Source organism: Oncorhynchus mykiss, chromosome 28 (assembly GCF_013265735.2).
Source record: "Oncorhynchus mykiss isolate Arlee chromosome 28, USDA_OmykA_1.1, whole genome shotgun sequence".
Lineage (NCBI taxonomy): Eukaryota > Metazoa > Chordata > Actinopteri > Salmoniformes > Salmonidae > Oncorhynchus > Oncorhynchus mykiss.
The window spans coordinates 38677775-38694276 of NC_048592.1; the positions used below are offsets into that span (position 1 = coordinate 38677775).

Here is a 16502-nt window from a genome sequence, read left to right on the forward strand (position 1 = left end):
ACATTGACTCTGTACCGTAATACCCTGTATATAGCCTCCACATTGATTCTGTACCGTAATACCCTGTATATAGCCTCCACATTGACTCTGTACTGTAACATCCTGTATATAGCCTCCACATTGACTCTGTACCGGTACCCCCTGTATATAGCCTCCACAATGACTCTTTACTGTAAAACCCTGTATATAGCCTCCACATTGACTCTGTACCGGTACCCCCCTGTATATAGCCTCCACATTGACTCTGTACCGGTACCCCCTGTATATAGTCTCCACAATGACTCTGTACCGGTACCCCCTGTATATAGCCTCCACATTGACTCTGTACTGGTACCCCCTGTATATAGCCTCTACATTGACTCTGTACCGTAACACTCTGTATATATTCTCCACACAAGGTTACAAATCTGACATCGTTCTGCCCCTGAACAAGGCAGTTAACCCACTGTTCCTTGGCCGTCATTGAAAATAATAATTTGTTCTTAATTGACTTGACTAGTTAAATAAAAAATATCAGTGTCTTCAGAAGATTCAAATGTCGATTTTGGAGCTCTATTCAAATCCATATTCTTAGGAATCCAAAAAAACGGACTGTAAATTTAAAGAAATTAAATGAGTTCCACTTTTTTTAAAAACTTTTATTTAACTAGACAAGTCAGTTCAGATCAAATTCTTTGTTACAATGACAGATGCCAGCCAAACCCGGACCACGCTGGGCCTACTTTACTACAGGCACCACAATAAGCTTTATATGACTTTATACCTCGTGGCTTTACCTCAGATTAAATAGTTCATCCAAGTTAATCGCAATGTTTAAAGATCACTGACTGTTCTCTCTTCTCCGGTTGACACATCGTCAGCGAGATGAAGACAGTGATATGGGCTGTGGCTCTAGCCCTGGTGTTGGCTAGTGGTGGGTCCGTCTGTCTGTCACTAATTAACACCGTCTTTTAACCCCTCCTGTCCTGTGGTGTTGGTGAGGCTCTGGAACTGTCTCGTATGCTGCATTCATGCCATGTCAGAACTCGTTTTCCACTTGGAAAGTATCAGAATAGAAAACTCTATGCAAATAACTTCATTTGAACTCAAGAGTTTCAGAGTTTCCTCTTCCTGCTTTTTACCTTCTGATTCCAGGAATCAACAGCGATTTCTGAAAAAAAAAACCTGGGAAATGGGCAATCCTAACCTTTTACCAATGACTCCCTGACCAATATGGCCGACCCATGGCCAATGTACATTCTAGTGTTCCTATAACATTGCTATAGTTCTATGGTTCTCCTAACCCAGTGATATGGTGCGGTTGTCCCCTAGGTGAAGCACTGGTCTGTCTGCGCTGTGTGCCAGCTAAGGCAGGAGGAGACTGCAAGGTGACAGTAGAAACATGTCCACCAGAGAAGGACGGTTGTGCGGCCGCCAACTTCTTCAGAGCACCATGTAAGTTCTGAGACTGACCGTGTTCGAAACCGAGGTCATCTGTGTGTCACTAGATGTTAGCCTGCTGAGCTAAAGCCTAAATATTGAAAGCGGACTTGACTAAAGAGTAATGTTGTGCCTATGCTACATTACTTGAAAAGCAGCATTGGATGTCACACACAGTTCTGTGCCCGTATTCACCAACGGCGTAGAGGTGCAGTTTTATATCATGATACATTATACGGACTGATCCTAGATCAGCACTCCTACTCTGAGATGCTTTATGAATACAGGCCGAGAGCTGTGGATAATGAAGACCTGGTCCTAGATCAGCACTGAGCTGTGGATAATGAAGACCTGATCCTAGATCAGCACTGAGCTGTGGATAATGAAGACCTGGTCCTAGATCAGCACTGAGCTGTGGATAATGAAGACCTGATCCTAGATCAGCACAGAGCTGTGGATAATGAAGTCCTGGTCCTAGATCAGCACTGAGCTGTGGATAATGAAGACCTGATCCTAGATCAGCACTGAGCTGTGGATAATGAAGACCTGATCCTAGATCAGCCCAGAGCTGTGGATAATGAAGACCTCATCCTAGATCAGAACTACTACTCTGAAATGCCCTGGTCAGAAAAATCAAGAATAAAAGGTTTATAATACAGGTTAAAGTCAACAGTTAACAGCTGTCACACAGTAACATAGTAATTTATTTTCTCCCTCAGTTGGCCATTTCCAGAGATGCATGGACATGTCGGGCTGTGAGCAGTTCCAAACCAACGCTGACATCAACATGAAGTGTTGTGACACTGACAAGTGCAACACATTCTAGTCTTTCTGCTGTGTGTCAGCATTGGCCAGCTACTCTGAGACTGTCTGCTGTAACAGACAGTCTTTCTGTTGTGTGTCAGCATTGGCCAGCTACTCTGAGACTGTCTGCTGTAACATACAGTCTTTCTGCTGTGTGTCAGCATTGGCCAGCTACTCTGAGACTGTCTGCTGTAACAGACCGTCTTTCTGCTGTGTGTCAGCATTGGCCAGCTACTCTGAGACTGTCTGCTGTAACAGACAGTCTTTCTGCTGTGTGTCAGCATTGGCCAGCTACTCTGAGACTGTCTGCTGTAACAGACAGTCTTTCTGCTGTGTGTCAGCATTGGCCAGCTACTCTGAGACTGCCTGCTGTAACAGACAGTCTTTCTGCTGTGTGTCAGCATTGGCCAGCTACTCTGAGACTGTCTGCTGTAACAGACAGTCTTTCTGCTGTGTGTCAGCATTGGCCAGCTACTCTGAGACTGTCTGCTGTAACAGACAGTCTTTCTGCTGTGTGTCAGCATTGGCCAGCTACTCTGAGACTGTCTGCTGTAACAGACAGTCTTTCTGCTGTGTGTCAGCATTGGCCAGCTACTCTGAGACTGTCTGCTGTAACATACAGTCTTTCTGCTGTGTGTCAGCATTGGCCAGCTACTCTGAGACTGTCTGCTGTAACAGACAGTCTTTCTGCTGTGTGTCAGCATTGGCCAGCTACTCTGAGACTGTCTGCTGTAACAGACAGTCTTTCTGCTGTGTGTCAGCATTGGCCAGCTACTCTGAGACTGTCTGCTGTAACAGACAGTCTTTCTGCTGTGTGTCAGCATTGGCCAGCTACTCTGAGACTGTCTGCTGTAACAGACAGTCTTTCTGCTGTGTGTCAGCATTGGCCAGCTACTCTGAGACTGTCTGCTGTAACAGACCGTCTTTCTGCTGTGTGTCAGCATTGGCCAGCTACTCTGAGACTGTCTGCTGTAACAGACAGTCTTTCTGCTGTGTGTCAGCATTGGCCAGCTACTCTGAGACTGTCTGCTGTAACAGACAGTCTTTCTGCTGTGTGTCAGCATTGGCCAGCTACACTGAGACTGTCTGCTGTAACAGACAGTCTTTCTGCTGTGTGTCAGCATTGGCCAGCTACTCTGAGACTGTCTGCTGTAACAGACAGTCTTTCTGCTGTGTGTCAGCATTGGTTGAATCAACGTGGTTTCCACGTAATTTCAATGAAATAACGTTGAACCAACGTGGAGTAAACATTGAATTAATGTGTGTGCCCAGTGGGATCCTACAATCACATCAACATTCTAATTTATCAACAATTATTTGACTTAAAATAAACCAAACTTTGAAAACGCTTTTGTTGCTTTGAGCTTAAATGTTTTGGGTAGGCTAAATCTATTTTGTAAAATGATTGAATCTGAATCAAAGATTACGAATCATCATTATTGGAATGATACAACGTACACTGCTGAAATACATCGTAACTGTACACTTTAATGACTACAATGGAAAAAAAAAACATTTGTACAACATTTTTAAACATTAGAAAATGGGATGTAGATTTTTTGGGGGTGCTGGGGGGGGGGGGGGTTGCTGAAGTCTAAAAATAAAGAGCTGTGTATTGGAGACAGGAACATCTCTAAGGAATCAGAAGACGTGTCTCAAGAGCCAATCCTAACTTCCACTTCAGTTGAATTTCCACTTAGTCATGCGTTGATGTCAATGGGAGACTGAGGCCTAGATTCAATCAGATCAGGCGTTAAAACGGCGACAGACGACACCAGCGTAGCTGATGTTTCGGAGATGTCGGAGGTGGAACTGAGTTGGAACCGTGAAAATCGGTGAGCAGCTGCTCTTGCGATCATTGTCACAAAGCCAGAAAGAGTTCAGAAGGAGAAAGTGTTGGCTATAATAGAAATAATGATGATTAAATCAAAAATAGTTAAAAACAGAATAATGAGGATTTCTATCCTCCTATTGGATGTTTAGATTACATCTCACATTCCAGTGTTCCTAATGGAGGTGTAGATTACATCTCACATTCCAGTGTTCCTAATGGAGGTGTAGATTACATCTCACATCCCAGTGTTCCTATTGGAGGTGTAGATTACATCTCACATTCCAGTGTTCCTATTGGAGGTGTAGATTACATCTCACATTCCAGTGTTCCTAATGGAGGTGTAGATTACATCTCACATTCCAGTGTTCCTATTGGAGGTGTAGATTACACCTCACATTCCAGTGTTCCTATTGGATGTTTAGATTACATCTCACATTCCAGTGTTCCTAATGGAGGTGTAGATTACATCTCACATTCCAGTGTTCCTAACGGAGGTGTAGATTACATCTCACATTCCAGTGTTCCTATTGGATGTTTAGATTACATCTCACATTCCAGTGTTCCTAATGGAGGTGTAGATTACATCTCACATTCCAGTGTTCCTAATGGAGGTGTAGATTACATCTCACATTCCAGTGTTCCTAATGGAGGTGTAGATTACATATCACATTCCAGTGTTCCTGATGGAGGTGTAGATTACATCTCACATTCCAGTGTTTCTAATGAAGGTGTAGATTACATCTCACATTCCAGTGTTCCTATTGGAGGTGTAGATTACATCTCACATTCCAGTGTTCCTAATGGAGGTGTAGATTACATCTCACATTCCAGTGTTCCTAATGGAGGTGTAGATTACATCACACATTCCAGTGTTCCTATTGGATGTTTAGATTACATCTCACATTCCAGTGTTCCTATTGGATGTTTAGATTACATCTCACATTCCAGTGTTCCTAATGGAGGTGTAGATTACATCTCACATTCCAGTGTTCCTAATGGAGGTGTAGATTACATCTCACATTCCAGTGTTCCTAATGGAGGTGTAGATTACATCTCACATTCCAGTGTTCCTAATGGAGGTGTAGATTACATCTCACATTCCAGTGTTCCTATTGGAGGTGTAGATTACATCTCACATTCCAGTGTTCCTAATGGAGGTGTAGATTACATATCACATTCCAGTGTTCCTAATGGAGGTGTAGATTACATCTCACATTCCAGTGTTCCTAATGGAGGTGTAGATTACATCTCACATTCCAGTGTTCCTAATGAAGGTGTAGATTACATCTCACATTCCAGTGTTCCTAATGGAGGTGTAGATTCCATCTCACATTCCAGTGTTCCTATTGGAGGTGTAGATTACATCTCACATTCCAGTGTTCCTAATGGAGGTGTAGATTACATCTCACATTCCAGTGTTCCTATTGGTCAACAAGGCTGCGTTGGAATTTCTCTTAATGTGACTACATTCAGCCAAAAGCAAGCTAGGTAATGCTACATATCGACCAGTGGAGGCTGGTGGGAGGAGCTATAGGAGGACAGGCTTATTGTTATGGCTGGAGTGGAATGGAATCAATGGAATGGAGTCAAACACGTGGTTTCCATATGTTTGATACCGTTCCATTGATTCCACTCCAGCCATTTCAATGAGCCTGTCCTCCTATAGGCTCCTCCCACCAGCCTCCACTGGTATCAACAGCCATTGTCAGCCAACCCATTAAGGGTTGGAAGCTATGGTGAGCTTCGATTGGTCACTTACGTCACAATATCGTGGAGGATTTGAATAAAGTTCAGCTTTCCCCAACTTTAGTCCCGCCCTTTCCCATGCTCGGTCCCTCGCCGCTTCTCTTGCTTTCCTTCCATTGAAAGTGAACGGCTTCTGATGTTTCACCGTGCGATTCCACTTCCTAGTATAAACAGGCCATTAACTGAAGATGATGTGGGTGATGAAACTGAAACCATTGATTTCCAATTGGAAGAGAATCAAAGTGGGCGGGGGGACCGTTGAGTGGTGCGAGCATGGGAGAGGGCCGGACCAATGAACTTTATGCAAATACTCTGCAACATCGCTGGACGCTTGACCAATCGAAGGTCACTATAGCTTCCAGACTCTACTGGAGTCTAGCTTGGTGAGGAGGAGTCCTAGTTAAAACGTACAGCTAGGTGTAATGACGAAAGGCGCTTGTGAATTTGACAGCTCTAACGCAGTTTCACCAACAACGTCAAAACGTCAGGTATTCGGACGTCGGCTGAAGCGGATCAGATTGAACCGGGCTCTAAGTGAAAGTTTGACTTGAGGAAGTTGGGATTGAACAATTGAACAATTTCCTGTAAGAATCAGTGGTGTGGCAATGACAATAACAATGGAAGAAAGCTGTGTAAGGAGAAAGTAATCACTGAGGAAATAAAAAATAAAATAAAAACATATTTCAATACAAGAAAATGTTTGTCTTCATGTCATGTCTCATATGAGGAGGTTCAATGTCAAATCAAATCACATTAAATTATCTATGAACTCACATAGTCACCTTCCACCATGAGACCAGAATGGAACCTGTGCAGGAGCCCTCCTGTAGGTTTTAATGCCAACCCTCCTGTAGGTTTTAATGCCAACCATCCTGTAGGTTTTAATGCCAACCCTCCTGTAGGTTTTAATGCCAACCCTCCTGTAGGTTTTAATGCCAACCGTCCTTAATGCTAACCCTCCTGTAGGTTTTAATGCCAACCCTCCTTAATGCTAACCCCCCTGTAGGTTTTAATGCTAACCCTCCTGTAGGTTTTAATGCCAACCCTCCTGTAGGTTTTAATGCCAACCCTCCTGTAGGTTTTAATGCCAACCGTCCTTAATGCTAACCCTCCTGTAGGTTTTAATGCTAACCCTCCTGTAGGTTTTAATGCCAACCCTCCTTAATGCTAACCCCCCTGTAGGTTTTAATGCTAACCATCCTGTAGGTTTTAATGCCAACCATCCTGTAGGTTTTGACTCTAACCCCAGTTGTAACTAATCTGATTCATCTCATCAACCAGCTAATTATTGGAATCAGAACCGCTAGATTATGGTTAAGTAGGGTATCGCTCCAGGAACAGGGTTGGAGTTAAAACCTACAGAGGGTAACTCTCCAGGAACAGGGTTGGAGTTAAAACCTACAGGAGGGTAACTCTCCAGGAACAGGGTTAGAGTTAAAACCTAACGGAGGGTATCGCTCCAGGAACAGGGTTGGAGTTAAAACCTAACGGAGGGTATCGCTCCAGGAACAGGGTTGGAATTAAAACCTAACGGAGGGTATCGTTCCAGGAACAGGGTTGGAGTTAAAACCTAACGGAGGGTATCGCTCCAGGAACAGGGTTGGTGTTAAAACCTAACGGAGGGTAACTCTCCAGGAACAGGGTTGGAGTTAAAACCTACCGGAGGGTATCGCTCCAGGAACAGGGTTGGAGTTAAAACCTACAGGAGGGTAGCTCTCCAGGAACAGGGTTGGAGTTAAAACCTACCGGAGGGTATCGCTCCAGGAACAGGGTTGGAGTTAAAACCTACAGGAGGGTAGCTCTCCAGGAACAGGGTTGAAGTTAAAACCTACAGAAGGGTATCGCTCCAAGAACAGGGTTGGAGAGACTGTTCTTGGAGCTAGTGGTAATTTCTTGTCAGGGCCTCAGTTTTGCATCAGGGCTGAGGTCAAAACAGTTGAGAGGTGGATTGTGGGAAATGTACAGTATGACAGAAAACAGTCACTCAACCTTTCATAACAAATGGGAAAACAATACAGACATACAGAAACAAAAATATAGGTAAATAAACAGTTGATGACAACTGATGACAGTTGATGACAGTTGAGAAGTAGTAGTTGGAACTGGCAGGAAGCCTTCAAGTAACGGGATATCCCAGTGCAGTGTCCTATTCTGTGTTTGATTGTTTGGCAGCTCTACATGAGGGAGCAGGAAGTCTTCCCTGGTTGGACGCCGCCTTTCAGCTTCTCCGCCTCCAGGATCATGGTCTTGAACACCTCCACTGCCGTCTGAGACGGGGAATAGAATAGAGTCAGAGTAGAATCCACTAGAACCCAGAATAGAATGGAATAGAGTCAGAGTAGAATCCACTAGAACCCAGAATATAATGGAATAGAGTCAGAGTAGAATCCACTAGAACTCAGAATAGAATGGAATAGAGTCAGAGTAGAATCCACTAGAACCCAGAATAAAATGGAATAGAAGACTAGTTTTGTAATCTTTTAAAACACAACTGCCATCTGAGACAGGAGAAATACAATAAAGTTAGAGTAGCCCAGCAGAATATTTTAGACCAGATGACTTTGTTATCTATCGAAACACCACGGTCTGAGACAGGAAACATATAATAGAATAGAATAAAACTGTACAGCTATTTTAATACTTTAATATATATTATAAACTGAGTGGGTTGAGCCCTGAATTCTGATGAACTGAAAACCACGGTGTATCAGACCGTATAACCACGGGTATGACAAAAGGTTTAGTTTTCCTGCTCTAATTACGTTGGTAACCAGTTTATAATGGCAATAAGGCACCTCTGGGGTTTGAGATATATGGCCAATATACCACGGCTAACGACTGTATCCAGGCACTCCGCGTCGCATCATGCATAAGAACAGCCCTTAGCCGTGGTATATTAGCCATATATACCTAAATGGACTGATGATTTTGGGGACTGTCACGACTCTCTTGATCAGGTCAGATTACAAGAGACCCCAACCCTACAGATTATCCCTCAACCACAAGAGGAGAGAGCTGTGGGTCTGAAGACGTGGGGGTTTTATGGCCCCTCACACCCCTGGTAAGTCTTAGGCCACAGACAAATTCCTTTTGTCCTGTTACTATGGAGACCCAGCCTCAGAACATTAAACATGAAATAAAGGGACTTTGGAACAATGGTTTCCGTCAGCCACAATGGTGGTCATGACGATAGGTGGAATATGAAAATGTATGTCATTTTTGTTTTGTTATTAAAAAGGTTAATAGATGACGTTATTACGAAAACATTGTAACATCAAGGGTTTTCCTAGTATATGTTTGATGTTTACACATTGTACGTTGTGTGGAAAATGTCCAAATCAAAGAGAATGTTTTGGGGAAGATGACATTTTTATTTGTATTTATTTTATTTCACCTTTATTTAACCAGGTAGGCTAGTTGAGAACACCTTTATTTAACCAGGTAGGCTAGTTGAGAACACCTTTATTTAACCAGGTAGGCCAGTTGAGAACACCTTTATTTAACCAGGTAGGCCAGTTGAGAACACCTTTATTTAACCAGGTAGGCCAGTTGAGAACACCTTTATTTAACCAGGTAGGCCAGTTGAGAACACCTTTATTTAACCAGGTAGGCCAGTTGAGAACACCTTTATTTAACCAGGTAGGCCAGTTGAGAACACCTTTATTTAACCAGGTAGGCCAGTTGAGAACACCTTTATTTAACCAGGTAGGCCAGTTGAGAACACCTTTATTTAACCAGGTAGGCTAGTTGAGAACACCTTTATTTAACCAGGTAGGCCAGTTGACAACACCTTTATTTAACCAGGTAGGCTAGTTGAGAACACCTTTATTTAACCAGGTAGGCCAGTTGAGAACACCTTTATTTAACCAGGTAGGCCAGTTGAGAACACCTTTATTTAACCAGGTAGGCCAGTTGAGAACACCTTTATTTAACCAGGTAGGCCAGTTGAGAACACCTTTATTTAACCAGGTAGGCCAGTTGAGAACACCTTTATTTAACCAGGTAGGCCAGTTGAGAACACCTTTATTTAACCAGGTAGGCTAGTTGAGAACACCTTTATTTAACCAGGTAGGCCAGTTGAGAACACCTTTATTTAACCAGGGAGGCTAGTTGAGAACAAACTCTCATTTGCAACTGCGACCTGGCCAAGATAAAGCATAGCAGTGTGAACAGACAACACAGAGTTACACATGGAGTAAACAATAAACAAGTCAATAATACAGTAGAAAAAAAAGGGGAGTCTATATACATTGTGTGCAAAAGGCATGAGAAGGTAGGCGAATAATTACAATTTTGCAGATTAACACTGGAGTGATAAATGATCAGATGGTCATGTACAGGTAGAGATATTGGTGTGCAAAAGAGCAGAAAAGTAAATAAATAAAAACAGTATGGGGATGAGGTAGGTAAAATTGGGTGGGCTATTTACCGATAGACAATGTACAGCTGCAGGAATCGGTTAGCTGCTCAGATAGCAGATGTTTGAAGTTGGTGAGGGAGATAAAAGTCTCCAACTTCAGCGATTTTTGCAATTCGTTCCAGTCACAGGCAGCAGAGTACTGGAACGAAAGGCGGCCAAATGAGGTGTTGGCTTTAGGGATGATCAGTGAGATACACCTGCTGGAGCACGTACTTATAGATGTCCACATATTCTAGGTCGGAACCATCCAGGGTGGTGATGCTAGTCGGGCGTGCGGGTGCAGGCAGCAAACGGTTGAAAAGCATGCATTTGGTTTAAGTTTAAATGTTAAGTTAGTTGTCTAAAATGGGATTTGAGAAAAACCTAACCCTTGCATCATTAACTTGGTACGTCCAGAGAATTGCCCTAAAGGCGTTTACGCCCACTTCTGACCCAAGGGTATAAAACCTGTGAGTATAGAATTTACAACCAAGACTACGTGATCCCAGCTGCAGCAGGGTCTGAAAAGTCAAACAACCCAGAACGCAACGCAAGTTTGAGGACAAAGAAATCCTTTTCTATCCAAGCTACGGATGAGTAGCTGTGTCTAAGCGGGTGAATTCAAGTCGAACCAACTAGCCTCCATCTCCCATTGAATCGTGGTATCTAAAGGGGTTTCATTCCTATGCTGTGAGCTCTGAGCTACAGAGTTGTCTGTCCTCAGAAGACCCCTTCCAGAGAAAGGGGTGAGGTAACAGACTCCTAAGCCACAAAGGATACGGACACCGTGAGGACGAACAAGGAGGTGCAGGAGAAGTGCGTCATCGAACAGCGGAACGGTCCACGCAGAGAATCCCCGGAGATCGACTCCCACGTAATTACATCATTATATATTCTGACCCACGAGGGCGGCGGTTTGAGGCAAGGCTAGGGTTAGAATAGCATAGCTGACAAATTCACCCAAATCATTTTAGCTTTTTAGTAAATAAATATTCAATTAAGATTGGTGTGGTACTAATTCATTAGTGGGACCCGGGTCCGTGCAGACTCAAGGGCTATATACGACATTCAGATTATGAGACTAATAGAGGCAACTTGTGTTGGGGAATAATCAGAATTGGTTGGTAACATACAGTGCCTTGCGAAAGTATTCGGCCCCCTTGAACTTTGCGACCTTTTGCCACATTTCAGGCTTCAAACATAAAGATATAAAACTGTATTTTTTTGTGAAGAATCAACAACAAGTGGGACACAATCATGAAGTGGAACGACATTTATTGGATATTTTTCAACAAATCAAAAACTGAAAAATTGGGTGTGCAAAATTATTCAGCCCCTTTACTTTCAGTGCAGCAAACTCTCTCCAGAAGTTCAGTGATGATCTCTGAATGATCCAATGTTGACCTAAATGGCTAATGATGATAAATACAATCCACCTGTGTGTAATCAAGTCTCCGTATAAATGCACCTGCACTGTGATAGTCTCAGAGGTCCGTTAAAAGCGCAGAGAGCATCATGAAGAACAAGGAACACACCAGGCAGGTCCGAGATACTGTTGTGAAGAAGTTTAAAGCCGGATTTGGATCCAAAAAGATTTCCCAAGCTTTAAACATCCCAAGGAGCACTGTGCAAGCGATAATATTGAAATGGAAGGAGTATCAGACCACTGCAAATCTACCAAGACCTGGCCGTCCCTCTAAACTTTCAGCTCATACAAGGAGAAGACTGATCAGAGATGCAGCCAAGAGGCCCATGATCACTCTGGATGAACTGCAGAGATCTACAGCTGAGGTGGGAGACTCTGTCCATAGGACAACAATCAGTCGTATATTGCACAAATCTGGCCTTTATGGAAGAGTGGCAAGAAGAAAGCCATTTCTTAAAGATATCCATAAAAAGTGTTGTTTAAAGTTTGCCACAAGCCACCTGGGAGACACACCAAACATGTGGAAGAAGGTGCTCTGGTCAGATGAAACCAAAATGGAACTTTTTGGCAACAATGCAAAACGTTATGTTTGGCGTAAAAGCAACACAGCTCATCACCGTGAACACACCATCCCCACTGTCAAACATGGTGGTGGCAGCATCATGGTTTGGGCCTGCTTTTCTTCAGCAGGGACAGGGAAGATGGTTAAAATTGATGGGAAGATGGATGGAGCCAAATACAGGACCATTCTGGAAGAAAACCTGATGGAGTCTGCAAAAGACCTGAGACTGGGACAGAGATTTGTCTTCCAACAAGACAATGATCCAAAACATAAAGCAAAATCTACAATGGAATGGTTCAAAAATAAACATATCCAGGTGTTAGAATGGCCAAGTCAAAGTCCAGACCTGAATCCAATCGAGAATCTGTGGAAAGAACTGAAAACTGCTGTTCACAAATGCTCTCCATCCAACCTCACTGAGCTCGAGCTGTTTTGCAAGGAGGAATGGGAAAAAATGTCAGTCTCTCGATGTGAAAAACTGATAGAGACATACCCCAAGCGACTTACAGCTGTAATCGCAGCAAAAGGTGGCGCTACAAAGTATTAACTTAAGGGGGCTGAATAATTTTGCACGCCCAATTTTTCAGTTTTTGATTTGTTAAAAAAGTTTGAAATATCCAATAAATGCCGTTCCACTTCATGATTGTGTCCCACTTGTTGTTGATTCTTCACAAAAAAATACAGTTTTATATCTTTATGTTTGAAGCCTGAAATGTGGCAAAAGGTCGCAAAGTTCAAGGGGGCCGAATACTTTCGCAAGGCACTGTAGGTAAGATGTTTTATATTCATCATATGTTTGTAAGTTACTTCTCATCAGAATGTTATTTTTGTATAATACTGTGGCGGGGTTGCAGTATCTGTTCTATGTCAAGACTAAGTTGCTTGGGCCGGAGAGAGGGGAGAGGTGAAGCGTGTATCTCTTGGCTCCACAATGTCTGTGTGCCAGTCAGTGTGTCTCTGTGATCTTGTCAAGATAGGATGGATTTGATATATGCCTGTTGATATGGAGGATTTGTTTATGGTTCTGAGTTTGAGAAAATAACATAGTTTAGGAGACAAAGCTGAACGATTTATTATGTCTATGCTGTCTGACTATGTGTGTTTTTTGCTATTAAAGGATCTAGTTGCAAAGTGTAAGGGACTCTCAGAGAATTTATTGATAGACACTGAATCGATCTGAGAGTCACAGGGTTGTGATAGAGCTCATATAATTAAAGATGGACTTTGTGATAACTAACTCTGACTTGTGTGTGTGGTTTGCTCTCATGATTTACAACGTCACGACAGGACGCAGCGTTAACCAATACAACGTCACGACAGGACGCAGCGTTAACCAATACAACGTCACGACAGGACGTTAACCAATACAACGTCACGACAGGATGCAACGTTAACCAATACAACGTCACGACAGGATGCAACGTTAACCAATACAACGTCACGACAGGACGCAGCGTTAACCAATACAACGTCACGACAGGACACAACGATTACAGAAAAGAGGACAAAATGGATGATTTTCCAGAAAGAACTGCGATAGCATGTGGTAACATGTGGTAGCAGGGGGAAGACGTGCTGTCGAGTGTGAGAGGACTGTGTTAAGTTCTTGGTGATGTGGACACCGAGGAATTCAAAGCTCTCGAACCGCTCCACCTACAACCCTGTCTATGTGAATGGGGGCGTGGCTCAGCTCCACCTACAACCCTGTCTATGTGAATGGGGGCGTGGCTCAGCTCCACCTACAACCCTGTCTATGTGAATGGGGGCGTGGCTCAGCTCCACCTACAACCCTGTCTATGTGAATGGGGGCGTGGCTCAGCTCCACCTACAACCCTGTCTATGTGAATGGGGGTGTGGCTCAGCTCCACCTACAACCCTGTCTATGTGAATGGGGGCGTGGCTCAGCTCCACCTACAACCCTGTCTATGTGAATGGGGGCGTGGCTCAGCTCCACCTACAACCTTGTCAATGTGGATGGGGGCGTGGCTCAGCTCCACCTACAACCCTGTCTATGTGAATGGGGGCGTGGCTCAGCTCCACCTACAACCCTGTCTATGTGGATGGGGGCGTGGCTCAGCTCCACCTACAACCCTGTCTATGTGAATGGGGGCGTGCTCGGCCCTCCGTTTCCTGTAGTCCACAATCAGCTCCTTTGACTTGCGTGAGTGTGTGTGTGTGTGTGCGTGTGATATGATCTGGGGCCAGTAGATCGGGTAGTGTCTCACCTGGTTCTCCTTAGCTGAGGACTCCATGAAGGCAGCATTCCAGGAGTCTGCTAGGGCCTTCCCTTCCTCACAGCTGATCACCCTGGGACACACAAAACATAGCACACCAATCTGACACCACAGTGTGTGTGTGTGTGTGTGTGTGTGTGCGTGCGTGTGTGTGTGTGTGTGTGTGTGTGCGTCATACCGTTCCATGTGCAGGTCATTCTTATTCCCCACCAATATAATAGGTACTCTGTAGAGAAACATATGTTGTATTACATGTATCCCATATTCCAAAAATGACAGACACAGTCAGGTTATAGTAGAGGGTTAATATACTGTCAGGTTATAGTAGCCTAGCGGTTAGAGTGTAGAGGCGGTAGGTAGCCTAGTGGTTAGAGTGTAGAGGCGCTAGGTAGCCTAGTGGTTAGAGCGTTGGGTCAGTAACCGAAAGGTTGCTAGATCGAATCTCCGAGTTGACAAGGAACAAATCTGTAGTTCTGCCCCTGAACAAGGCAGTTAACCCACTGTTACTGGGCCGTCATTGCAAATAAGAATTTGTTCTTAACTGACTTGCCTAGTTAAATAATTGTAAAAAAATATATATATATATACACACACGTCAGGTTACAGTAGATACTCACTGAGCTTTCCCCACCATATCCAGAAGTTTTTCATGAATAACCTGAACTACTTCAAAACTGGAAGAGAAGAAAAACAATATGTCATAGATACTGTTATAGATACTGTCATTAATACTGTCACACATACTGTTATAGATACTGTTATAGATACTGGAAGAGAAGAGAGAAAAACAGCAGATGACATACTGACATACATACTGTACTACATACTGAAAAACATACTGTACAACATAATGTCATACATACTTACATACATACAGTACTACATACTGTACTACATACTGTACTACATACTGTCATACATACTGTACTACAGACTGTCATACATACTTACAAACATACAGTACTACATACTGTACTACATACTGAAATACATACTGTCATACATACTGTACTACAGACTGTCATACATACTGTACTACACACTGCTAGACATACTGCCAGACATACTGCCATACACACTGCCAGACATACTGCCATACACACTGCCAGACATACTGCCATACACACTGCCAAACACACTGCCAGACATACTGCTATACACACTGCCAAACACACTGCCAGACATACTGCTATACACACTGCCAAACACACTGCCAGACATACTGTACGACAGACTGCCAAACACACTGCCAGACATACTGTCAGACATACTGTACGACAGACTGCCAAACACACTGCCAGACATACTGTCAGACATACTGTACGACAGACTGCCAGACATACTATTATACATCCTGCTTATCCAGCCCTACTCTAATACTCCTGAATCAGCCCTACTCTAATACACCTGATTCAGCCCTACTCTAATACACCTGATTCAGCCCTACTCTAATACACCTGATTCAGCCCTACTCTAATACACCTGATTCAGCCCTACTCTAATACACCTGATTCAGCCCTACTCTAATACACCTGAATCAGCCCTACTCTAATACACCTGATTCAGCCCTACTCTAATACACCTGATTCAGCCCTACTCTAATACACCTGATTCAGCCCTACTCTAATACACCTGATTCAGCCCTACTCTAATACACCTGATTCAGCCCTACTCTAATAGTCCTGAATCAGCCCTACTCTAATACACCTGATTCAGCCCTACTCTAATACACCTGATTCAGCCCTACTCTAATAGTCCTGAATCAGCCCTACTCTAATACTCCTGAATCAGCCCTACTCTAATACACCTGATTCAGCCCTACTCTAATACTCCTGAATCAGCCCTACTCTAATACACCTGATTCAGCCCTACTCTAATACACCTGATTCAGCCCTACTCTAATACACCTGATTCAGCCCTACTCTAATACACCTGATTCAGCCCTACTCTAATACACCTGAATCAGACCTACTCTAATACACCTGATTCAGCTGCTCATCCAGACCTTGTTTAGATGAATCAGCTTGGAGTAAAATCCTGCACACCCAATGGTTGAGCACCCTTGTAGCAGACCACAC

The 16502-nt window shown here is 43.5% G+C and overlaps 1 protein-coding gene across 1 annotated transcript in view; it reads right to left on the bottom strand.

The window, feature by feature from the left end:
- Positions 1–7500: 7500 nt before the first annotated feature.
- LOC118944870 (GTP-binding protein Rheb-like) overlaps positions 7501–16502 on the bottom strand; it is a 17334-nt gene continuing 8332 nt past the window's right edge. The window contains exons 5-8 of the mRNA XM_036966895.1: positions 15042–15098; positions 14603–14650; positions 14416–14497; positions 7501–8070 (exon numbers count right to left, since the gene is read on the bottom strand). Coding sequence (XP_036822790.1) covers positions 7978–8070; positions 14416–14497; positions 14603–14650; positions 15042–15098 — 280 coding nt within the window. The 3' untranslated portion in view covers positions 7501–7977. The remainder of the gene's footprint in view (positions 8071–14415; positions 14498–14602; positions 14651–15041; positions 15099–16502) is intronic.